General features: G+C 41.0%; 1 protein-coding gene across 3 annotated transcripts in view; it reads left to right on the top strand.

Moving 5' to 3' along the window:
* The window catches only part of ZNF516 (zinc finger protein 516), a 102,035-nt gene that overhangs the window by 37,001 nt on the left and 41,471 nt on the right, over positions 1-23,563 (top strand). For all 3 annotated transcript variants that reach the window (XM_061448921.1, XM_061448920.1, XM_061448923.1), the window contains exon 2: positions 5,962-7,986. In XM_061448921.1, the coding sequence (XP_061304905.1) occupies positions 6,087-7,986 (1,900 nt within the window). In that variant the 5' untranslated portion in view covers positions 5,962-6,086. The remainder of the gene's footprint in view (positions 1-5,961; positions 7,987-23,563) is intronic.

Below are 23,563 nucleotides of genomic sequence, written 5' to 3'. Positions count from 1 at the left end.
AACAAAAAAAGTATTGCAAAATGCTGCTGAAGGATTTTATATAGCCTAAGCGGAAATAAATGAATAGAAATTCCTTGTTTGTTTTTCCGGGAGCTTTTTATTTCTTCTTTTCAATCCTATGTCAGTTTTGGCATGCTTAAACAAACTTTAGGAGGTTTGTTGTCAAGATTGCTGCTTTTAATAACTGAATAGATTTGAAAATTTGACAGTCTTCTAGAACTGGCTTTGGATTTTTGAATAGGTTTTTAGTGGGTTAGCTTGGATTGCTCTCAGAAAATCACTTCAGAGCTATGCAGCTTTTACCTAATGGCAAGTTTAATCCATAGGTTGCAGAATGTCAGGATTTCCAGCAAGTATGTGCTTACTACCTAAAGGTACACTCGCTCTACTACCCTCTGATATAGTCTGAAAGGTGCTGATAAGCTCAAGTGAGCAAAGGGTCTAGAGGCTAGTGACATAGGTCTGTAAAAGGCCTTTTGGTAGGGCTGGTGCATAAATGAGGATGGCAGGATCGAGTCTTTAATCAGTGTGGTGGACAGATGGCTCCCATGGGATCTGGGTGTTCAGAAGAAGCCATGTCTCCTCACAAAGTGAGGAGGACGGTTTGCAGGTAGAGCATGGCTAGTATGTTTGTAAGGTGATATCCCTGCAGCCTTGGGAGAAGACATGGAGGCGAAAAAGGTCTCTGCGATTTGGTGAGCATGAAAGCTGGTGAGACAGTTGTAGAACTTTCTGTGCCTTCCATCTGCTCTTCCCCTGCACTTTGCTCTCTTCTGGCCTCTACTCAACATCTAAGTCTTTGGCTCTGGGGTTACTTGAGCCTGCTCAAATCGAGAGAGATCAGTTCTCCAGGTTGCTGTTCTTTAACAGTTACAACTTTCTCAAATTCACCTACACATTTATGTTCCACGTCCTATCATTTCACCGTCTAGAAGAAATTTCAGTAAGATATTTTTTTTTTCCACAAGATCATGCCTTCTGGTATTTTCTGTGTGCTGGATTTTTTGGGGGTTTTGTTTGTTTTGTTTAGTTTTTTAAAGTCATTGATTTTGGCAAAGGAACACGGTGGTGTGAGTGGAGTGTATAGTCAAAGCTCTTGAAGACTGTAAGAGCAGTATTTCTCCAGTGCATTTGTTTCAGATGGGATTTGAAATACTTGCATCCAAACTGAAAGCAGTTTGTTTTAAAATAGACACTGTGCTGTTTGAATAGGTCTGTGTAGCTTCCCAGATTGTATGTTCTTGCTTATTACTTACTGAAGAGTTTTCCCTTCTTGCCATTACAGCTATGAAAATGATTTTTAAAGTCAGGTTTAGTTGAAAGGTAATTAAAAAAGAATGTATAGTCTTCTGTATGTTAGAACAGGAATAACTTTCTTGTATGTTTTCCTCTCATTCTGCTCCGCACAGGGTATCTGTATGTAGCAAATGAATTTTCAAGTAGTTTTACAATATGGTACCTCTTGCATTCTATTTTTCAGTTTTCTAGTGTAGTTTATTTTCAGTTTCTTCGTGCATTAATTGTTTTCCAAGAGGTGCGAAAGGCCCTTAAGAGAGCCTGTCTCACCCTGCAGGGGAGTCCTCACAGCATACCCGGTCCTCTTCCAGAACATGCAGGTGTCATGTAGAGTAGTAGGTATTTCAGAGTACTCCTGTTTTATTTAAAATGCTGTTCCCCTGTACTTTTAATATACCTAAAGACTTGCAGAAGTTGCGAGGATGGTGCAGCCATGCACTGGTGCACCTGCATCTCTGCCACAGGGGATGTGCTACTATGACCTTGCTGGGGAAGCTGTGGCTGGTGCTGGGAAAGGCCTTGTGGCTCTGTGATGACCGCTGATCCCTTTGGCCGAATGTATTTTCTCTCACCGAAGAACCATGTCTGAGTTAGTTTTTAAAACCAGAGAAGTTTTGGTGTCTAAATGTTTGAAATAGAGTCAATTCTAACCAGTTCTTGGTTTAAGCTAGTAGGAAAAGCTTGTTTTCCCTTCTGGTGGGGACATTAAAAAATGTTTATTTGTACTTGTCACTGTGTGAGTCAAGGCAAAGGCTGTCTATGGGGCAAGTGGTGCAGAAACAAGCCTGAAATATTTGGCTGAGCAAGGGCATTTCTCATCATGCCACGCCTCCTGGTTTTGGGTCTTTGTACGTTTCTCTTCCACCTTGCTTTATATACCAAACCTGCATGTAAATGGTAGTGGTGTTAAGTGCCTCAGTGTATTTAATAAGGGCTGGAAATGCCCTGGATACTGGCCAGCACCCTCTTACATGAACTGCTGATCCCTAGTTCAACAAAACAAAGTGAGTCTAGTTCATATGGCTCTTACAGCATAATATCAGACATCCTCAAGGAGTTGTATTGCATTTGGCATACGCACATGTTACTGTGTTTTAATGGCTGCAATGCCATTAAAACACACAAAATACTTTTAAAGACTACATATTAATTTACAGCTTGCATTCAGTTGAATTTCCTTATGGTTTGCAAGTGTGCTAGTGGGGATCACTGTGCTGTGACAGTCTAGGAGAAGTCTGCAGGCTGGATATGACTCTGCTATGGATTCTGTGTGACAGGATGGTGCTAAGGAACTGCAGGGTGAGCTTGAACCAGAGCAATGAAAGGTTACCATCTACCACCTGAAGTTAGTGAGAGTTGAAACGTTTCTGTAGCAGCCTTAGGGTAGCTGAACATGGCCATGTTGCATGTGTGCTGAAAGAGAATTATTTCAGAATACTTTCAAATTCATAATTATTTCAAAGTACATATATTTTTATTACCACAGTCAGCCTGGAAGAAACAAAAATAGCTGTGACAAAATTTTACTCACAGCAGAAGAGCAATCAGTGGGGCTTGATTTGCAAGCTGATGTCTTCCATCCCTTGTGCCATCTTTGTTCAGTGGTTAATGCTAAAGTGGAAATTATTAAGCCAAAGTATTATTTTCTGTTGGAAGGATTTTGCAAGTGATGTTTTCCTTATTTTGTGCATTCAGTCTTTGGAATTTGAGCTTTCTTTAAAGTTGTTTTTTCTTTTTTCCTGCTTCTTTCCAATGAACACTGGCTTTGCTGTTCTCAGAGAGCCCCTCTAAAAGCATTAAAGTGGCACTCAAATGATGTAGGGAGGGAGTTCTAAGTTGTTCATATATGTTTATCTCAGTCAATTTGCCAAAGCCTAAGGGAGACCTCTCCATGCTGTGTAAAGCAAACTCGGATTGGGTGAACACCACCCTTCCTCCCCCTGGAATTTCTGTCTGTGGAAGAACAGGCTGGAATTTTTGTGAGTCTTAAATAATTCAAATCTAGGACTACTTTATTTCAACTTTTAAAGTTACAAATTGCACTGTGTTGGCCAAGCTAAAGTAATAAAGATGAAACAATTATCTCAGAATATTTTGGTGAAGACGATAACACTTCCATGAAGTATTTTAGGCTAATAAAATAATTCAGCAATTTTTTAACTTTGACTTTTTCCCCCCTCAGGCCTAATGTAATATAGGGCTGAGGGGAATCTCCTGTGAGTGGCTAATACCCCTCTTATAAATAATGCTTTCTTCATATCCTCATTTTCATAACTAAGTTTCATTAATGAAAATGCTATAAATAATTAAAGTGAAATATGTCAAGGCTAAGCATAGGGAATCTGCGGCCAAGTAAACAAAGGGACTCTGAAACTTTGAATTTATGTGTGTCTGAACTGCTGCATACAGCATTCTTGTCTAAGTTTGGCTCTTAAGGCTCTTTTGAACTTTCAGACAGGAAACCTTGTAGAAAGTTGAGTTAAAATGGGACCTACAAAAAAACCAAGTCAATAAGCAGTGTTTCTCACTGGTGTAAACTGTAGAAAATAGAGAATGTAGAAAAGATTGCATAAAATACCTGGAAAAATCTGCCCCAGAGCTTTCTGTTTTTTTTTTGTTTTTTGTTTTTTTTTTTTTTCTGCAGTGGTGGAGAACATTAGAAAAGAATCTGTAGCTTGTTCAAGTATTCTTTACTGTTGTGTTAAATGAAGAAGTTACCCTGGTGGTTTTTTTTATGATTTAATGACTTTTAGGTTAAGTCTTTGATTATAAGACACTATGGGTTGTTACTCGGCAAGTTTAGATTACAGGTCAAATAAATAAGATGTTACTCTAAATTGTTTCATACATCAGTAATGCAGTGTAAACTGCACTTCTGTTTGCTGTTTAGCATGTTTGTACTTTCTGGTACAGCCACAACTTCCAGTGGCTGACATCCATTAAATACCCAGGGAATTTCTTCTGAGACTGCCCCTCCATTTGGTTTTAAATGTCTAATTTCTGAGATTAATTTAGATAGTCTTGTTTATAAATTTCCTGCTCATCTGGATTTCTGAATTTGGGATTTTATTTTTCTTTTTAGTCACAATAAATTAGTCATAATATGAAAAATGCGTCATTCAAGGAATGAAATTGCATTTGCATCATGTCCTTTAGATATTACTGTCAGCTCTCTTGAGGAAAAGTTAGTTTGGGTTTTTGCCATTGATAACTCCTCACATGCTGAACGGATATTAGATATTGCAGAAAATCAAACCCAGAAATGTATGGTCCTGTAGCAAATAAGAGACTAGATTATCTTCATGTTGTTCTATAGTGTGTAGCTGATATGAGCATTGCATCAGTTTTACCTTGCTTTTTGTAAGGCTCATGCTGGTGATGTGGTTAGACTATTTATTTATTTACACATTGAAGAGATGCAGAGGTGAATACAGCTTAAAATGTGCAACTGTAGATCTGTAGCTCTTTATTTATTGAGTCACATGTCAAGTGATGGATGTGTGAACATATAGACTTGTTATTGCTCTGCATATTTTTAGCTGCATTTTAAGAAGTTGATGTTTTCTTAATGTAGTAATAGATTGGTTCTTTTTGTTAGAAAATACAGTATTCTATGATCTTAGTCGTGTGGTGTTTGTAGTACTTAATGAGGATAGGAAAGGGGGAAGATTTTTTTACAGTGTGGTAATTGGAAAAGAATCTGTGGAGACTTACCCATTGTCTTTTGCCATATACAAGGTGGGGAATTGCTGGTGTGTTGCATCTTGCATTGCTGAGGCAGATATTGACATTGTGTTTAGTCATGATGAGATACAAAAGCTTTAAAACTTTTATTAATCTGTTTTGTTAATCAAAGCTGTTTCTTGTTTTGTTTGTTTGTTTATGGTTGAGATTCTGTTTCATTGTGGTGGGTGGTGCTGTGGTTTCCTGTATGTCTTGTTAAGATCATTTGATACCTATGCACATTATCAGTTTCCTTTGTTAGATCTTGACTAAATATTAAACTTTGAGGGGTTTGGTTTTTTTCTTCATTGTCCATCAGGAAGTAACTTCTAATTTTCCTGAATGCTTTGTCAGGCTCTGGATTCTTATTTTCTCTCTAATCAAAGTACTGAGCGTCCTCAGCCTCTGCGCCTGCTCTGTGCATGCCGCATCGTGCAGAGCTGTCTGAGACACAAAGTAATGCAGTTGCCAGCAGGAATATGATACTTGTTAAAGACTCTAGGAAAGCCTTTTATCTTTGGCAAGGAAGTATTTTACATGAAATTACACATGATGGTAAAGCCACAGATTTAAAGCATAATAACCCGTTCAAGAAATGTTTTCCTCATTTAAGGTATATTTTTAGCCGCTTCTGCCCGGTTTTAAAACAAAAAGTGTTTTGAAAGTTTGTACTTTTTAAAAGACACTCTGATGTCAGTTTATGGAAATGAATCTTTGCTTTTTTTTTTTTATTTTACTCGTTTATTAATGATGCCACTGAAATCTAGATTATCAGCAAAAGGAGAAGCTGCTGCGTTTTGGTGCAATAAATTGCAGCACAGTATGCTTCTGAACATGGTGTGATGGAAGCTTTTGAATTAAAAATATGAATAGGTTTATATAGATTTAAGAATCTGTTTACATGATTTCTGTACATTTGTGTGATTTTTGTTCTTGTTTCAGGTGATCTATGCCATCCGTTTACACAGCACACAGAAGTAAAGCGGTGCTTCAGACTCTCTTGAGCAGCTGAAAGGAGAAGCGTTACCCAGAGAATGAAGCAATAAAACATCTCTCTGCAGAACCGTATGATTGAAAACGCGGTCCAGCCCTCCTCTGCTGCCGGGCATGCTTTTGTCCTCCTGCCCCTCTTACCTGATGTTGCAGTAATACAGATGGATCGCAGAAGAGAGGCAGAAATGGAGCTACGGAGATCCTCCAGCCCAGGCAAGCTAAGCAAGAATGACATGGATACTGACAAGACCATGTGCCACAGCTGCTGCATCTGCGGTAAAAGTTTCCCTTTTCAGAGCTCTTTGTCTCAGCACATGAGGAAGCACACGGGTGAGAAGCCCTACAAATGCCCTTACTGTGATCACAGAGCTTCCCAAAAGGGCAACCTCAAGATCCACATCCGTAGTCACAGAACAGGCACTTTAAGTCAGGGGCATGAGGCGGAGATGGGAGAGGCACAGCTGGGGGAGATGGGCGTTTCGGAGGGCCTTGGTGGGTGCACCAGCCCCACTAAAAGTACATCTGCCTGCAACAAGATCTTGAATGGTACTGCTCAGGTTGATAGCAGCAAGATCTTGTTGAGAAGCAGCAAGAAGGAGGTCATGGAGGCAGTTCCAGCCGAGGTGGATGGCAAGCTGACCTCTTACCAGTGCACCTTCTGCAAAAACAAATTTGAAAGGAAGAAAGACCTGGAGCAGCACCTACACCAGGTCCATAAACCATTCAAGTGCAGGTTGTGTAGCTACATGACCCTGAGGGAGGAGATGCTCTTAAGCCATGTAGAGAAGGACCATGCTCAGGTCCCAAATGGGGGGCCCTACACAGAGAACTGCAAGAGTGAGCAGAGTGCAGGCGAGTTTCCATGTGAAGTGTGTGGTCAGGCTTTTAGTCAAACCTGGTTCCTGAAAGCTCACATGAAAAAGCACAGGGGGTCATTTGATCATGGGTGCCACATTTGTGGTAGGAGATTCAAAGAGCCCTGGTTCCTCAAAAACCATATGAAGTCACATGGCCCCAAGACTGGGAGCAAAAACAAACCAAAAAATGATTTGGAGCTCATAGCCACTATCAATAACGTGATACAGGAAGAGATGATTGTGACAGGCCTATCTCTGTATGAAGTTTGCACCAAGTGTGGAAATCTGTTTACAAATATGGAAAGCCTGAAAGCGCATAATGCTGTTCACTACCGAGCACAGAGGGGCAGCACTGGGGATAAAGCTGAGGACTTAATTGATGGGAGCCTAAGCTCCTCGGTAACGAAGCAGTTTTTCTTGCAGTGTCTCAATCTAAGGCCATCTGTAGGGCTGGATAGAGTTACAAGAGAACAGCCTGGGAAAAGGGTAGCTGAGCTGGATCCTGTCAGTAGCTACCAAGCTTGGCAGCTGGCCACCAAAGGAAAAGTAGTAGAGCCCTCAGACTATGTGAAGTATGTGGGATGGGACGAGGCCCTGGCGGATGCAGATGTGACTTACGACAAGGATAAAAGAGAGTATATCCTTGTCAACCAGGAGAAACGCAAGCGAGACCAGGACTCACCCAGCTCTTCCAGCAACCCCAAGAAGAAGAGCTGCACCAGTGGGCGCCTGGAGAAAACTGGCAGCACCCCATCGGGGGAGAGCTGCCCTCTCGCCCAGGGGGACCTGGACTACCGCCCTGCCTCACGGCAGGGCCGGCGGGCCACCCAGAACAAGTCCACCGAGTGCTTCGAGTGCGGCAAGATCTTCCGCACCTACCACCAAATGGTGCTGCACTCCCGGGTGCACCGCAAGGAGCGCAGGAGCTGCCGCGAGGGGGGGACGGCTGCCCAGCCAGACCGCTATGGCTCCAGCAGTGAGGAAGGGGACTCGGGGTCTGTCAGTGGGCCCAGTACCCCCGAATCTGCGTCCGCCCCTGAGGACTCGGTCACCTCTGGCCTGGGAGAGGAAGGGGCTGAGGAGAGCTCAGAGGAGGGAGCAGCCAACCCCTTGATAGGTAAGATTGCTTCCAGCTTTGCTTGCACGGTGTTGCCAGTTCCTGTGTCTCCCGGTGCGGGTCATGGTGATGAGCAGAGGGAGAGATGTGTGAAAGCATATGAAAGGTTTAAAGGCAGTGTGGTTGAGGTCCTGTGTCCACTGAGTGCTGCTGCTTGTCTTGGCATGGTAACTTGTGGTTCCTGGCACAGGTAATAAAAGCAAGATCAGAGGACAGTTCCGTAAGGTACAAGTGAATTTGTATTTTGGTGAAGGACACCTGAGAAATATTTTAGTTGCCCATAGCAACAGTGTATGGGCAACTACCCAATGCTGTAGGGTAGAGTAGTGTTTTCCCTGGATATCCTGGGGGCTGTTTTTCCCCAGTTTATGGGCACCTTGTGCACTGTTCTGCCTGTAGCATGCAGGTGTAGCAGGGGCACAGCCAGTGTGGTGCAGCCCCGAAGCGTGTAAACTTGTTAATCTCCAGCGTGAAAGGCATCTCTCTCTTCTTCTCTGCTTCACTTCCCAAATTGTGTTTATAACTCCAAAGGCTATAATTAATCTCTCTGGATTAAAGCGGTCCTTTGAGCCCAACACTACTAAATGGAACAAATTATTCTCCAAATAGCAGCAAAGTAAATATTTAAAAGAACACCATTAAGCACTTTTGTATTTTTTAATATAGTTTCTTTTTGTTGTTCACCATTCTTTGTTTATAATACCCTCTTAGAAATGTGAGATTAACCGTTTTTTCCTTACTAGCCTTGTGCTGCTTTTTTGTTTGTTTTCTCTTTGGCAAACAGTAACGTTTTCTTTTTCATTCGTTTTGTTGTGAAGAACATAGTTATCTGTAGAGTTAAACACATTTTCAAGACCATCATAGATGAAGTAATCTGCACCATTGTGGAAGAGGGCGGGTTATTCAAGTAGCTGTGTTCTGTCAGGGTTTTATATAATGTTGTGCTTTTTCCTTGCTACAGACCCCACAGTAGCAAAGGAACGCTTTCCAGAATTGTATATTGTTACATGTTTTTCATAATGTTTTTATATATACATATATATATTACACACACTTTTTGGTCATTGAGCTGCTTTTGTGAAAGTCCCATGGTTTTAGGACAGTAAAAGTTGGAGCCAGCACTGCTTGTAAGGTGTAGAGGGAAGAAAGTGCCAGAGGATTGAAGCTGTAAAAAATTAAACCCATCTGTTTGTCATTAAATTAACAAGAATGGTCCTAAACTTGATTTTGCTACAACTTGGAGTAAGTCCCCAGTGGACAAATTGGGTGAGTGCTAGAACAGAAATGTAAATTAATCCAGGAACTCTTTTTTTTTTTTTTTAAATGCCCTTTTTTTTTTTCCCTTTCCATAAACCGCAATTCCAAAAAGTCCCAGTAAAAAGTCCCAGTGATAGGCTGACTTACATATTTTCTCAGTGATTACTTGCCTGTTTGAAAGACTCAGAATTTAGCTTTCCTATCTGCTGTTGGATTTTGGATGCTTAAATTAACTTCATTATGGAAGCATACATACTTTGTGTGAAAATCCATCAGCTGCTGCCTGAAACACCTTGGTACAGTTGACATAAGATGTAGCGATAACCCTGCAGCTTTGTCTACAGTTAAATACGGTTGCCATGTTTTACCAGTGTATGTACATTTATTTGCCTTACGGAAACTGCTGTGGTGGAAAAGTGTCTCTCTGGAGATGGCTAAAAACACCAGAACACTTCTTCATGATGTTCAAGTAGGAAAGCTGTTCTTACAGGCTCTCCATATGAAGCACTCTTGCTAACAAGAGGTGCTGTCTCATCTCTTCGCCAGTCCTGCTTCTTACCTCAACTCAAGCTTTAAGCTCTTCTTGCAGGAGTGAAAGGTGACAGTTAAATTAACATGGCAGTTTCTCTCACAGGAATTAAGTGACTGGCTTAACCTATGCCAGTAGCCAACACCTGGAAACGTGTTTGTTATGGTACCAAATTGGTCCCCATGTTTAACTGTAAAGAAGCAGCAAACTGATGGGCCTGAATAAAGGTGCATCTTGGAAAAGGGATGTTTTTGCATCAGTGAGCTGGGAGGGTGGCAGCTGCATGTTGCATTTGCTAATGTCACAGCTAAAGAGCTAATCAAGTATTCAACTGGCTGATAAGATTATGACCAAGAGAAATATTACCCTTGCTTATTAATAGAGCTTATTTAAATAAAATCACTGTGTCAGTGAAGTGAATGCTTTTTACAAGTGACAAAAGATTTTGGGGATTCAGAAGAAAGTTTTTGGTGGTGGTGGTAATTTTTTGTTTGTTTGTTTAAAGGTGTTTCCTTAAGTCAATGTTCAAGACTTAAGTTTCTCAGTTTTCTGTTTTTGGTATGCTGATTTACTGACGCTTCCCTTACGTTGTTCTCTAAGGACAAGGGGACCTTCTGTCCCTCAGGCTGTAGGATTATTTTTACTCTTCAGGTTGCTGCTTTAACTTGAGAGGCCTTCTTTCTTTCCCCTATGAACAGAAACTTAAAAGTGTACAGAATATAGGCCAAATTCCGCCTTCATGTATGCGACTGCTAAAATCAGGTGTTCGGTATGGTCTTGAAGCACATTTTGTTGTAGAAGTACTGCGGTTTGCTGTCCTCCACTGCGGCTTTTCATAGTCACTCTTGCAGGTGAAGCTTTTCCATCAAGAGCTGTGCTCCAACCATACAGACAGCATCATTTCCCAGTGGAGGTGGGCGAGTGGTGCTCTCAGTTCCTCTTCCTGGCATGCCTCCTGTGGTGGAATTTTTACTCGGGCTACAGTCAGGAAAATCTCGGGCTACTCGTAAGGTTATATAGCAACTGTACCATTTCTTTACTTTCACATCTTGACTGGTTTTCTCCTCTTTGACACATTACTGTGTTATCCTGGTTCAGAAGAGGGCCTTGAGACTGCCAAGTGCTGAATGTTGTGGCCTTGACTCAGCTGAAGGTTTTTCTTTCTGAGGTTAATTCTTAATCAGCTGAGTAGCCCTGTTGACACACAGTCTTGCAGTGGGGGAACTGCCAGTGCACCTCTGTGGTCACGTAGGGCCAAGAGGTGTTGAGGCTGAGAAGTACTGATAGGGCTTAGTGGGAAAGAGCAAGAATTACACCTTGCATGTGAAATGGGGTTGAGAGCCTCCAGGGTAGGCACTTCTTTGTTCTTAACACAACAGTAATTTGCTGTCTGCATAGACTAACGTAATGATTTCTCAGGCACTGGGATAGTGTTTGCAAACCCAGCTTATCAGCTGTCAGGGGGTAAGGTAGCTGGTTACGAAGTGCTTTCTGTCTTGTTGGATGGAGGGTAAAAATTAGGTTTCTGGAGTTACACATGGTGTACCTTGTGATACCTGTAATACTTTGTATATATGCAGTGAGGTATATGTGCTTGTGACGGCCACATGGGAAGAGGTGGCCCAGAGCACATTCACTCCATTAAGAGCAGCCTGAATATTTTTGAGGCCTTCCTACCCCATATGAGTCTTCGTTTTTATTTGGTATTCCAGCCACTAGCAAACTGTACCTGAATTTCCACTGAGTTGCATCCAGGCTGTTTGAACCGCTTATGAGTTGTTGCACAGCACTTCTCCAGCTTGAGGCTTTTTTTTGTCTGGGATTTTCATTTTTAACTAAACCCCAGAGCTATGACTGAGGGAGTAGAGGGGGATTATGCATGTGCTGATAAAAGTGGAAAGGAAAACACTGTCTTTCTAATCTTCCATCTTCTCAACTAAAATGTAGGTTTTGGTATGCCAAATAAATAATTCAGCCTGTGTGCGTTTGGTGGTGTTTTTAAGGCTCAGTGTGGGCCCCCTCATTGTCATGGTGTGCTTAGCAGTGAAGGTGTTGCAGTCTGTTACGTTAGGCACTATAAACAATTTTGGTCCTGAAATGAAGAAGCAAATTCAGTTTTTGAGGCTGTGACTGGTGCTGACAAATGGGAAGATGAAGAAAACAAATACTGCTTGGTGCTTGGCAAACACGTAGTAAAATCACAGGCCTTTGATACCCCAGCCAATAAAGGAATGCCGTAAAGGTACTTCTTTTTGCATTTTAAGTGCCAGACTGGGCAGGAAGTAACTGTTACAAGTAATGTGGGGAGGGGAAAAAAAAAAAAAAGAGGAGTTTTATATAGGAGTAAAGGAGAAATGCTGCTTCCAGCCTGACCTTGTCAGAGAAGGATGGCAGGTAGAGAGGGTATTGCTCCTTGGAATGCTGCATCCAGTGGAAACAGTCATAACCATTTTATTTCCTTCATCTCCCTGCCTCTTCTCTCCCTTTTCTTCTTCCCTTTTTATTTCCTGTCAGACTCCTCTGGATTTTTGAAATGCTTTAATGAGGGACTGATTCACCCTTACTCAACACATGTTGTTCTTATTACATTGGCTAATACGGGAAGGGGCTGATTGCAAGTGAGAACTGTTGCACTAGGCCCTGTACCAGCACTGCTTCAGGCCCAAGGAGCTCGTAGGCTGACTAGATGAGGGGGACACAAGTTGCTAGACTGCACAGAATGTTAAAAAACCCCACAACAAACAATGAATACAAAACAGTCATTTGTGGCTGTGTTTGGTTTGTGTTTTACCACCAGGAGTTAACTGATGGTGTGGTGGTACTTGCTCAAGAGGTGATGAGCTCTATGAAGGGGTGAGACAAGATGGGAATAAGGTGTAGGGGGGAGAGAAGGGGAAATGGGGGAAGGCAGAGAGGAGCAAGATCTTGGTGAAGGGAATTGTGCTGTACAGTGAGGTTTCAAAGAGGAGGGGAGGCTGAAAAGAGGTGTGGGCTGGTGTTGGGTTTCAGACCCTCCAAGGCAATGGCAGGGTTCTGGGTGTCTTGCACTGAAGCCGTGAGGGCTTGTGACGCCCTACACTCAGAGGCTCGTGACTCCAAGGAGATTGCCATGTGAAGTGCAACAGTGGAGTAGTCACATGAATGGGAGACGGCAGCGGGAGCTCACCTGCCACTGGAGTCACCGGCTTGTTGTTACTAACCTGTTGAAATGTCTGAGCTCTCAGCTCCTTCCTTGGCTTCAGCTTAAGCAAAACAGGGGAGCAGTGCCTGGTTTTAGAGCTCTTCATGCTTGTTACATTTAAAAAACTCTTAGAAATCCATGGCCAGATGTTGCTTTAGTATCTTTATTAGTAAACTGAAGGAGAAGAGACAGCTGTTTGTGAATTGCTTACAGGTTAGACAAACTGAGAGATGTAGCACATACCATTTATCCCAAGCATATTATAAGAAAATTCTGTATATAAGTTGGAGTGCTTGAATAGAAACATAACATTATCATGCTTTTTGAAAGAAGAAGAAGAGTAGGAGAGACTTAAAAAGCATAAATTTGGACTTTGTTTTGCTCAGATATAAATCATAATGAATCCAAGAGCTGGAACTTTCTAACAAAAAGTGCCCAATTTCATAAGGCATTTGATTTAAAGTAAGAGTAAAAATTGTCTTGAGTTGCTTTAATTTTCCAGTAAAATGGCAAGTCTGTAATTCGGGGGGGGGGGGGGGGGGGGAACCAGTTAAGCGAGTGAAAATAGAAAAATTAAAATATATAGTAACTCCAAAGAAGAAAGATAGTCCTATGTTCTCTGTTGCCAGAGTGAGTGCATGAAAAAAAGCTGTCAGTATCTAGTACCAGGACTTCATTGTTCTGCTTATATGAAAAAGTGTTCCTCTGTGGAAGTCCTCTCCACTCTTGAAAAAATCAAACATTTTTACTATATGTCTTAATCAAATAATTACACTTCAGCTACTTCTTATGCCAGATTCTCACTTACTGTAAACCCCACAGTGTCATGCCACTGAAGGCAGTGCCGTTGGGGCGTTTTGCATCAAGTGAAGATCTTGTTCTGCATGTACAGTCTTAAGTATGTTGAAGTTATTTAGCTTATTTATTTTGCAGAATAAGCATATTAAAAGTTGGGGAATGTCTCAGTGCTGCACTATTAGTAACTCCTGCCCCGGGCTTCCAAGAAATGAGGTAGTTTCAGGGAGGAAGAGTGTCTCAGTGGCTTCTGTTAGATCCCTACCACAGAGATAAAAACATTACACTGTGATTACACACTTCCCCAGTCAGTTTTGGCATTGCTGAGGATCGTTGTTGGCATATAAAACCCCCTCAACTTTATAACCCAAACTAATTGTTTTGGTTGTTAACACCAGTGGGATTAATGCCAGGACTTTAAATACAGCAAGTTGATGTCTCTTCCCAGCTTCTTCTGTGACTTGAACCAAGGACCCTGTGCTTACACAAGTAAGATCTCTTAAGCATTGTTTGGAACTTTAAAGTTCAAACTGTTCCTTAAAGCCCATTCAGTGAATCAGGACTAGATCAGTTACCTGGTTTGAACGTGCCTCATAATACCATGCAGAAATTTCTCTTATGTCTGCCTTGCTGTAATGCACACAGTCCAGTCATGATGTATGTAGCAAATCCACATGCAGTGTGGTATTTTCTCATGATCTGAAGTTTCTCTGGAAAGTACTGCAGGTTGAAGCATTATTTTTGATCAGTACAAACCTGTGTGTATCTCCACAGCAGCACTTTGTTACCTCTTCGCTCCCCTTTGGACTCTTCTGCACTCCTCAGGGCTGCAGAGGCTATCTTCTATGTGTGAGCATATATATATATATATATATATGTATATATATATATATTCCTGTGGTGCTGCTGCCATCAACAGTAGCTTTTTGCTTTCATTTATTTTTAATTGTGGGTTGACATGAATGGGAAGAAGAACTGAGGAAACAGAAGAAAATAGAAATTATGCTGATCATCCCAAGCAAATGAATAACAAGAAAAATTCTGACAGCCAGGATCACTGAAGTGTGTATCAAGGGGAGAGAAATGGAGAAGAGCCGTAGGACAGATACAGAGGTGTGGGTCAAAACCTCTCTTGGATGTGTACCTTACACATGTGAAGTTTACTTGGCCCTTGCTTATTTTAGGGTGATGGTTGGAGCTGTGCTTCAAGAAGCTCAAACAAAAAGCGTTTGACTGGAAAAGGGCAGCGATGCTTTGGGATAATGTAGTCATTACCCTTTAATGTTGTGCATTACCCTGACGTCATATAACTAAGGAACGCTTAACCCTGTAGGCATCTTGGGTAATTTCCACTGTATTCCTGATTACGCATTACTAGGTCCTGTTTTACTCAGTCTGCTGTAATGTGGGTGGCCAGCCAGAGTGTTAAACAGTAATTCAGGTTCTTCTCCCAGTGGAGCATGGTGATGAAAAACAGGTAACACACAGCTCAAGTCAGAGCTAAGTCTTGCTGGTTGAGCTTGAGATACTTCAGTAGATGAATGACTTCTCAAGACAAAGATTGCTGTTGCTCACAGACAACTTGTTTTGCAGCAGTTTGAACTTATTAATCCAGCTATTGCATTGCTTTTATTCCTTGCAAACATTTATGTTGGGGTCTTGTTTAAGTACTGAAAAATTTTGCGCAGGGTATTTTGATATAGCATGTCATAGATAGTCTTACTGGATTTAGCTTTAATTGTTAATGTTCCTGTTTTTGCAGGTTGCCATATTCAGTAACGAGACACAATTAGAAGTATTGTTTAGACAGTTTATTGTAGCTGTAGTCTGTGATAACAAGCAACCAAAGCATATTTCACCTTGGAAGAAAATTTGTGCCAAGATGCTAAGGGAGAGGTAGGTTTACCCATCCTTTATTTTATCTGTCAGAAAGCAGGGAAGTCAGTGTGTTTTTTTAAAAGTAGGCAGTAGTAGGATAAGCTTTGCCCTGAAGCTTCTGTCAGATGCCCAAAGCAAGATTAGTTCTTCATACTTCTTCCATAGCTTTTGGAAATTTGTCACAAGAGCTGCTTCTAAGGATCGCTTGTATTTTATGTTCAGTCCTTCCTGAATTGCCAGTTCCCATTCTGTGCTTGCCAAGCGCTAGTATTTCTTTGTAAAATAAATTCCAAGGGTGTGGAAAGCTGTTAGCCATCTTGTTTTCAGTTTGTGCATTCAAAAATACCCCTTCATGTTTAAGACAGTTGCCTTGCCACAGGGGTTGCAGTTTTCATAGTAGGCTTTTAGCTTTTCTTCAGCAAGTATCATAAACATCTGCGTATAGGGACGCACACTCGGGCATCCAGCTGCATAGTAACTGGGCTTGTTCAAAACACTCATTTCTGGACACCCACCCTGGCCTTGCTGCCTTGTAAAAGCCAGTTCAGCGAGCAGTTCTGGTATTTGTTAGTACTGATGTTTCTATTACATCAAGTTATAGCATGTGAAATACTGCTTTGTGACATTTATAGTCATAAGATCACATTGTGTAGTGCTTTTATTTTCTAGCGGTTTCTGATTAGTGAGCAAGGACTTCCTTCCCCCATCTAGTAAAACAAGATTCAGGCAATGAAAATGGCAGTGCTAGCGTTTTTAATCTAATTTCCAAATATTTCAGTAGTGCTGTGGCTGTGTTCAGTGGGATTATACTGATCTGTGAACCGCTGCTAATGAGGGACTTGTGTCTTTAATGTTAAATGTTTTTGCTGCTCTTAACATCATGGTTCACAGTTTGCTCTTCATCCATCTAAAACCAGGTTTTCTTTGTTAACATGTTGGGTTTGGCAGTAGGTGCTCTCAGTGGGTATGGTGGGCTAAATTTTGTGGAAGCTGAAACCTGGGGAGTCCCCGGGCTGCACAGGGTATAGAAGTAGTGCGTGGTGTGGGCTAGTGTTGGTAGATAATTTGTTTTCTGAAGGTGCATTTTACAAATACAAGTTTTACTTAAGGCATCACCTGACTTTACATTTATTACTTCATAACTCAGTAGTCTCATGCAAGCACTGGATTGCTTTAGCTTGAATGGGGCTGACTGTGGTACCAGTCATACCAGTAGAAGTCAAAAGCAGCTGTAATCAAGGGAACCCTTTACAGTGGGAGTATCAATAACTTTTTGTTTTATTCTCAGTTTTTTGTTTTTGTTTTTTTTTTTTTTTTTATTGCCTACAAGATTTATCAGCATCAAGCTTGGGTTATTAGGGAAATGAAAAGCATATAGTGAATTGTGTGGAAACTGCGGAGGAAAACTTTTTGAGTTTTTCATTAGAATTTTCAATGCCCTAGTCCTTGAATGAGACTTTTGGATCCTCATTACCCTTGGCGTGTGACTGCTACTGTTCCATATTTTGTGACCAATACCTAGACATTATTTTCAGTGCCTGGAATGGATTTGTAAATGTCTAAGGAACTTATTTTTATGGTGAATTTGTTTTCTGTGTTTATACACAGCATGAGTTTGAACTGGCAAATTACTGAATGTTTTGGTCCTGATCCAGCAAAACTCGTAACTTTTGGCTTGATTTTAAGCCTATGAGCAGTCAGGTTGGAGTCAGTAACAGCTGCTTTGTTGAGCTACTTGGCACCTAATGGCTTGAGGTTAGAGAAGAATAGAGAAATCTTTCTTTGCTGTAATCGATGCCAGTGTAAATGGCATATCCTGAAATGTACTGTAGCATGCAAACTTTACAGGTGTTAAGATTAGGGGAGAGAAACAGGTATCAGAATTGTCTTTTGTGGGTACTCTCTTAATGGTTTCAGTTACGCTTTAGTGATGCTACGGGAAAAAATCAGCACCTTGTTCTTTTGAAGTATAGAATCTCTATTGAGAAAGCGTCCATGTGAAACACAAAAGTATTCTTTCAGCTGATGCTTGTAACTTGGATATCGGTGCTTATTTAACATGGATTTAGAGCATGAGATACTTCTCATAGCGGATCCATGGGGGAAGATTCGCCCTTCTGCATTTTAGAACTTTGTTTTCCAGGTTTCTAATCCCAAACCTTAGATACTACTTAAGCTCTGTCACTTCAATAAACATAAAAACAAATAACCATTAAAATGAAATCATATCACATCTGTAATTTTAGTCTTGTTTGGGAGCCATAAGTTAGCGATAGTTACTCTTAAGTCATCTTCCCTGTTGTCCCATTTCCTCCCCCCTGCTCCAAAGGATCCAAAGTCACTGGTTTATTTATTTTTTTAAATTTGGGGTTAGTTTGTAATATGAGGTACTCCCAAACCTTGTGTTTCTTTGAGATAACAAATTCATCAGGCAGTTGAAGGCATCAGCTACACCTAACAGCACTTCAGAGGTGTATGTTATCTCAGGATAGCATATGTCTTGTGATGTCTTACTGCTTAAATAGCATTTGAGGCAAGCTACTGTCAGCAAACCTAAATATTTTTTGGAGGGGAAAAGAAAGCACAACACAAGGGAAATATATGGATTCTTTTGGAAATGTGAAACTTGGGTCTGCGTGGCATCTTTATTTTTCCTAGTCTGTGAAACATTTTCTGTGTGTTTTAACAATAGAGCTTGCATGCCAATGTCATGATGAGCACAGTGAGTTGGGATGATAATTGGATGTAAAAGACTTCATTTCTTCCCATCCCTTCTGTACCCCAAGGAGGTGGAGCAGCTGTTTCATACAGTTGTTGCCTTTTGCATGTTTTGCTAGTTGGGTAGCACGATTGAACCAAAGGTGTGTTCAGTTTTCTGTGGTTAAACCTTTATTGGGTTGGTAGTAAAGCCTTTTTTAGGAGATAATGAAGCAAATAGATCCTTCTCTTTCCTTAAAAGAGAATTCAGGAAGTACAGCTTATACTGCACATGGAACACATTAATCTTAAACCCCTTATAATACTTCGCAGAAGTTTCTTGTCCTTGCACATGGCTGTATCCACATGCGCAGCAGTTTCACAGAAGCATCTTAACCTTAAGTACTGTTGAAGCCTGGAGAAGCCTTAAAAAGCCCTCCACAGAATGTCAGGTAAAGTTGTAACAGGAAAAACTTAATCTTTGCTTGGACTGTTACGGAACAATGGACTGGGTGCATGTAAGTAAGAATCACTTACTTGCTACTGTAGCGCTAAATATGTTTGACAGGGAAGCCTCAGTGCTGTTATTTGTGTGGGAATACGGAATATTGTTTATTTCATTAGTTTATACACACAGACATGACTTACTGGTTATGATTCAAACATAATCACTTTATTTTGCAAGTGAAGTTGTCATGGTTTTTTATCTCTGCTGTTATCAGCATGCAATGCCTAATATTAAGGCCTTTAATGGAACGGAAGTGTTATTAATGCATAATGAAATTTTTACGTGCTAGTAAAATTTTCTGCTAGACTGACCTTTCTTGGTCAGATTAGAGCAAGATTTTATATATATATATTTTTTTTTTAATATCTTAGGATATACTTAGTAAGTTGAAGTACTGAGTTCACTCAACCAATGCGTCATGGAAAGTACTCTTCCTACAGTATTTACTCAAATTCCAGTTTTGCAACTTTCTTTGAGGCCTTCAGAAGCCAAAAGGAAAGAAACATGATACATATGGAGGTGAAGGTTGGAATGGGCCAGAAACATAATGTAATTAAAAACTCTGTCAAGCTGAAAAAGATTTGAGAAAGGCAAGGCAAAAAATCGGGAAGTGTGGGAGTGTGTGTAACAAGTATAGGTTAGTATACATAAACGGGAAAGTGCTGATGTGTTACTATTAGAGATGCATCCAAATGATGTAAACAACTTATTCTGGAACTTGTGGATACTTCCAAGCAGATCTCTGATGCTGACAGTACTACAGAGATCCCTGTCGTAGAGGGGAGTGGAGGGTATGCAAAAGCACAAGCCAGAAATGTAGTCTTCTGCAGTAACTACCCTATCTCTGTGAATTTGCTTTTTGGTGTGAGTAAGTTCAGTCTTATGCACAGTATCAAAAGTATCACACAATATATACTGTAAGGTAACCAATCTACATTTCTTTTGTTGAGGGTCTGAATTCAGAGTGAGACAAAGTTTATCATATCTCAGCAGTGCTGTGGAGAAAGCAGGTACCCAGGCTGGTGCTGCTGAGAGCTGGGTGCTGTGAGGACATGGATGGGACCTGGCTGGGGGCATTTCCCTTTGATCCAGCTTGTTGCAATGATCATGAAGTTGTGAATAGAAGGGGGTGATGGAAGATGTTGTCTTGAAGGTGTTGGTCCAGATTCAGGCTCTTGTCAACTGAAACCTATTGGTGGTTTAAGTAGGAATGGCAGCCCTAGGGACAGCCTTGGAGGAAAGCTGAATCAATGGCACAAGGAAGTAAGCTGGAGGTAAGCAAAGGTTCTGTTTGCATAAGTGGTGTCATGGTGTTAGCTTATTGGTCAGAGAAGGGCCATGAGGATGTCTGAGGCCCGGAACAGCACATTCCAGGGAGGTTGGCATGCTGCAGGGAGTCAGCCTATGTGGGCACAGTTGGCTCTCAGAAAATGAATGTTGTTTAAAGGAAGTGAGTGACCGCAGGGTGCATGTGGAGAGAAAGTGGAGCATCAAGGAAGGAGGCACTGTAGTGGAGTGTTACCCTGTTTGTGTTAGGGTGTGGGAGTGTGTTGGGGCAGGAGGTTGCACCATGCCCCCGCCACTACTCTGCGTGAGCAGTCCTGGCACTCGAGAGCTATGCACAGCGGTCGAGCACAGGTGAAAGAAAATCAGGTAAAAGTTTCTTTCAGGTCCTGAGAACAGCGGAAGCTGAAAAGGGAAGGAGAAGTGATAACTGTGAAGCGTACAAATGAGGGATTCCGCTTTGATATGTTGCATGTCTTAGTGTTTCACCTGTTAAATCACAAGGATGACTATATTCCTTTGTGCCTTTTCAATTGAGTGCTTGAGTGTCAGGAGATAATAGTTATGTTTGGAGAAACACTTTGAAAGAAGACATTTGCAGTTCTTCATCTGTTTCACTTTCCTGGTGCTCGGGGAAGAGGAATAAATACATTTTTATCAAAAGTGTCAGTGAATGGAAAGATTCAAAATGGTAAAGTGATGGACTTTGAAAACTCCAGTCTTAAAACTGGTGTGGCTGGACCGCTTGGCTTAAATGTAGCATATCATTTCAAAGGCACTAAAGCCAGATACATAACTTGCCCCAGATGTTTAGATTCAGTGGAGCAAGCGTGTATGGGATCTTAAACAAAGTTGCCTCTATCCTAGTAATGAGTATTTTATGAATAATACTGTAATTCCAGACACCCTTCTCTGCCTATATATTTTCACACAAATAAACTGGCACCCAATGCAAGGCACTGTGTTTGTCAAACCAAGTTCAAAATCCTAATGTGTTGTTTTCTTGTTACAGATACTTGAAAGTACTTGCTATATTTCTTTCCTTTAATGAAATTAACAGCTTGTTGAGAGCTAAGGTCGCATGTTGGATTCCTGATCAGTTGTGCTTATACAAAATATTTTATTTGCTGCCTTTCTTTCATTTTGGGGGCGTTTGTCTAGTAACAGAACTTCCATTAACTCCTGCTGTTTATTCTTTACCCTTAAGCTACAGCCCTTTGTTGCGGCATCACAGTGTTGACCCTGGAACCAATTACTGTGCGTAACAACCAGGAGATGATGAAGCATATTCTGCACCCGTTGTTTTCCAGTAGTCTTGGTGCACGTAAGCCTCTCGTAGTACATGGAGCAGTAGGATAAATCTTTTTAAGAACTTTGTAACACTGCCTGGGCAAAAACATCAGTAAAAGCAATGCGGGAGAAGGCTTCTTTGCTGATCTTGTTTTACAGTCCTGAGAGTGCAGCTGGGAAGGCCACAGCATTCTTCCTGCATTTGGAGAGTTGGGATGTTCTCCATTAGTTTTGATGTCTGTCTCTTCTCTGTAAGTGAGTGCATGTGTAAATGTGGTACAGATGTTGTATGAAAGCTTAATTACGCCTCTCTTTACTTTAAGCTGTGGTGCTGTTCTGTTGTGACCCCCACCCCCCACCCCAAAAGGCTTTTCCTGAGAAGAGAAGGGAAACCATTTTCCCATTCTTCCCTTACTCAGGGGTTAATTATATTTTACCCTGCAAGTGTACCTCAGCAAAAGCTGAATGGAAATACAAGTCTCTTTTGACAGAATGGCGGAAGTTTTTAGGCTAGCTTAGACTTTCAGTTCTCTTTTTAGGAATTAGAAGTCCTTACCAATTTCAGCCAAAAGAAGAAATCCCACCCGGAGGTTACATTTCATCCATTCCTCTGAGAGAGCTTAAATCTCTCTGCTATTTCCTCATGTTTGGTTGCTGGTTGTTGACAGCCAGCTGGGTCAAATTGTCACAGGTGCAATTGTAAGCAGTTAGCAGGAACTGAAGAAGCAGGGGTAATCCCACTTAGGAAATCCCCTAGTAGCTTGGTGCTCACTTGAAGCAGTAGACCAGAAATACAGTTGGTGGCAGTTAGAAACAAGGAAGAAGGAAATTCTTAGCTCATGCATCAAAATTAAAGGGATATACTGTGCTCTCTTTGCTGGGGTTAACGTGTTACCACAGCTCTTCTCTTAGACTCTTCTGTCTTATCTATCTGAACTCCTGAAACCAATGAAGAAACCGCTTGCTTACACTCTTAACCTAATATTATAGTCTGGTTGTGGGATGCCAGATAATACAGTTAGATTGAACATTTATTTCTATTTTGCTGTATTTATTTTTGCTGTGTTTATTTCTCTGTATGCCTTTGTGCTTGTGGTCTTTTTGTGCTTTTACAATTGTCAGTATAATCTTTTCCCCCTTCATTTTTAAACACCACCTCCAATACAACAAAATGGAACAAGCCATTCTCTCAAGATGTCTTGAGACCTGACTTGTTTATATTTCTGGATAAGAAATAATAATAGTCTCATAATTTTATGAACAAAACCCAGCCTCTAAAGTAAAATGGCTTGTAACATATTTTTGGAAGATGATTTGAGCAGATCTGAGGCAGTTTTAGTGGGTATTTTTTTGTGTTTGTTCTGTTTTGTTTGTTTTTCACCCCTTTCCTCCCCCAGAAGTGGAGCTTCCTGTCTCTTTCTAGAAAAATTATCAGATTATTTTTGGAGGGAGAAATACGTGAAATGCATTCTTTTATATGTTGTTCCAAAGAAGAAATTAACTGCTTCTTGTCCATCATCTCTGTTTCTAAAAAAATACTTTTTTTTTTTAATTGATTCTGTTGATGAAACAGCTTTAATTTTCATGGATTTTTTATATATATATTTTTTTTCTATTGGAAAGAAGCTGAGTGATAATGTCACAGAATCCTTTTCAAGTGGAATGCTTGGCAAAGTACTCACGGGAAAAGTAAGAGAAAACTTTAAACAGGGGTAAAACCAGAGCGTTAAGGGGTGGATAATGGTATATCTGAGAACTCTGGAAGTGTGTGTGACCAAAATCATCCACCAGGATTTCCCACTGCGTGTTGCTATTTTCGAACATACAGCTGTGTCTAATTATCTAAAGCTGATGTACAGTGCAATTAATGTCACGCATCTGAAGAGCCAGGTAACAGGGCAGCTGTCTGTATGAAGGAATAACCCAATGTGTGTACAGCGTGTACACACAAATGCGTGCAGAGCTGTTCACAAACCTTTACAAAACCCCCAGCTTTTGGGCCAGTCTTATCCACTGCCACTGCACTCTGTGTGGACACAGTCATGTGGAAGTCAAATGAGAAGACAGCAGAGAGAAAGCCTGTCAGTTGGAAAGCCATAAATAAAACCAATCCAGCAAATAGTTACTGCAGAATTAGAGGCATTGTGACTTTTAAAGA

Source organism: Pezoporus flaviventris, unplaced genomic scaffold (genome assembly GCF_033815535.1).
Source record: "Pezoporus flaviventris isolate CSIRO_AGI_PZ_B2104156 unplaced genomic scaffold, CSIRO_AGI_Pfla_v1 ptg000007l, whole genome shotgun sequence".
NCBI classification, from domain to species: Eukaryota; Metazoa; Chordata; class Aves; order Psittaciformes; family Psittacidae; genus Pezoporus; species Pezoporus flaviventris.
The sequence above is the reverse complement of the archived record's forward strand: the minus strand, read 5'-3'. Positions and strand labels throughout refer to the sequence as shown.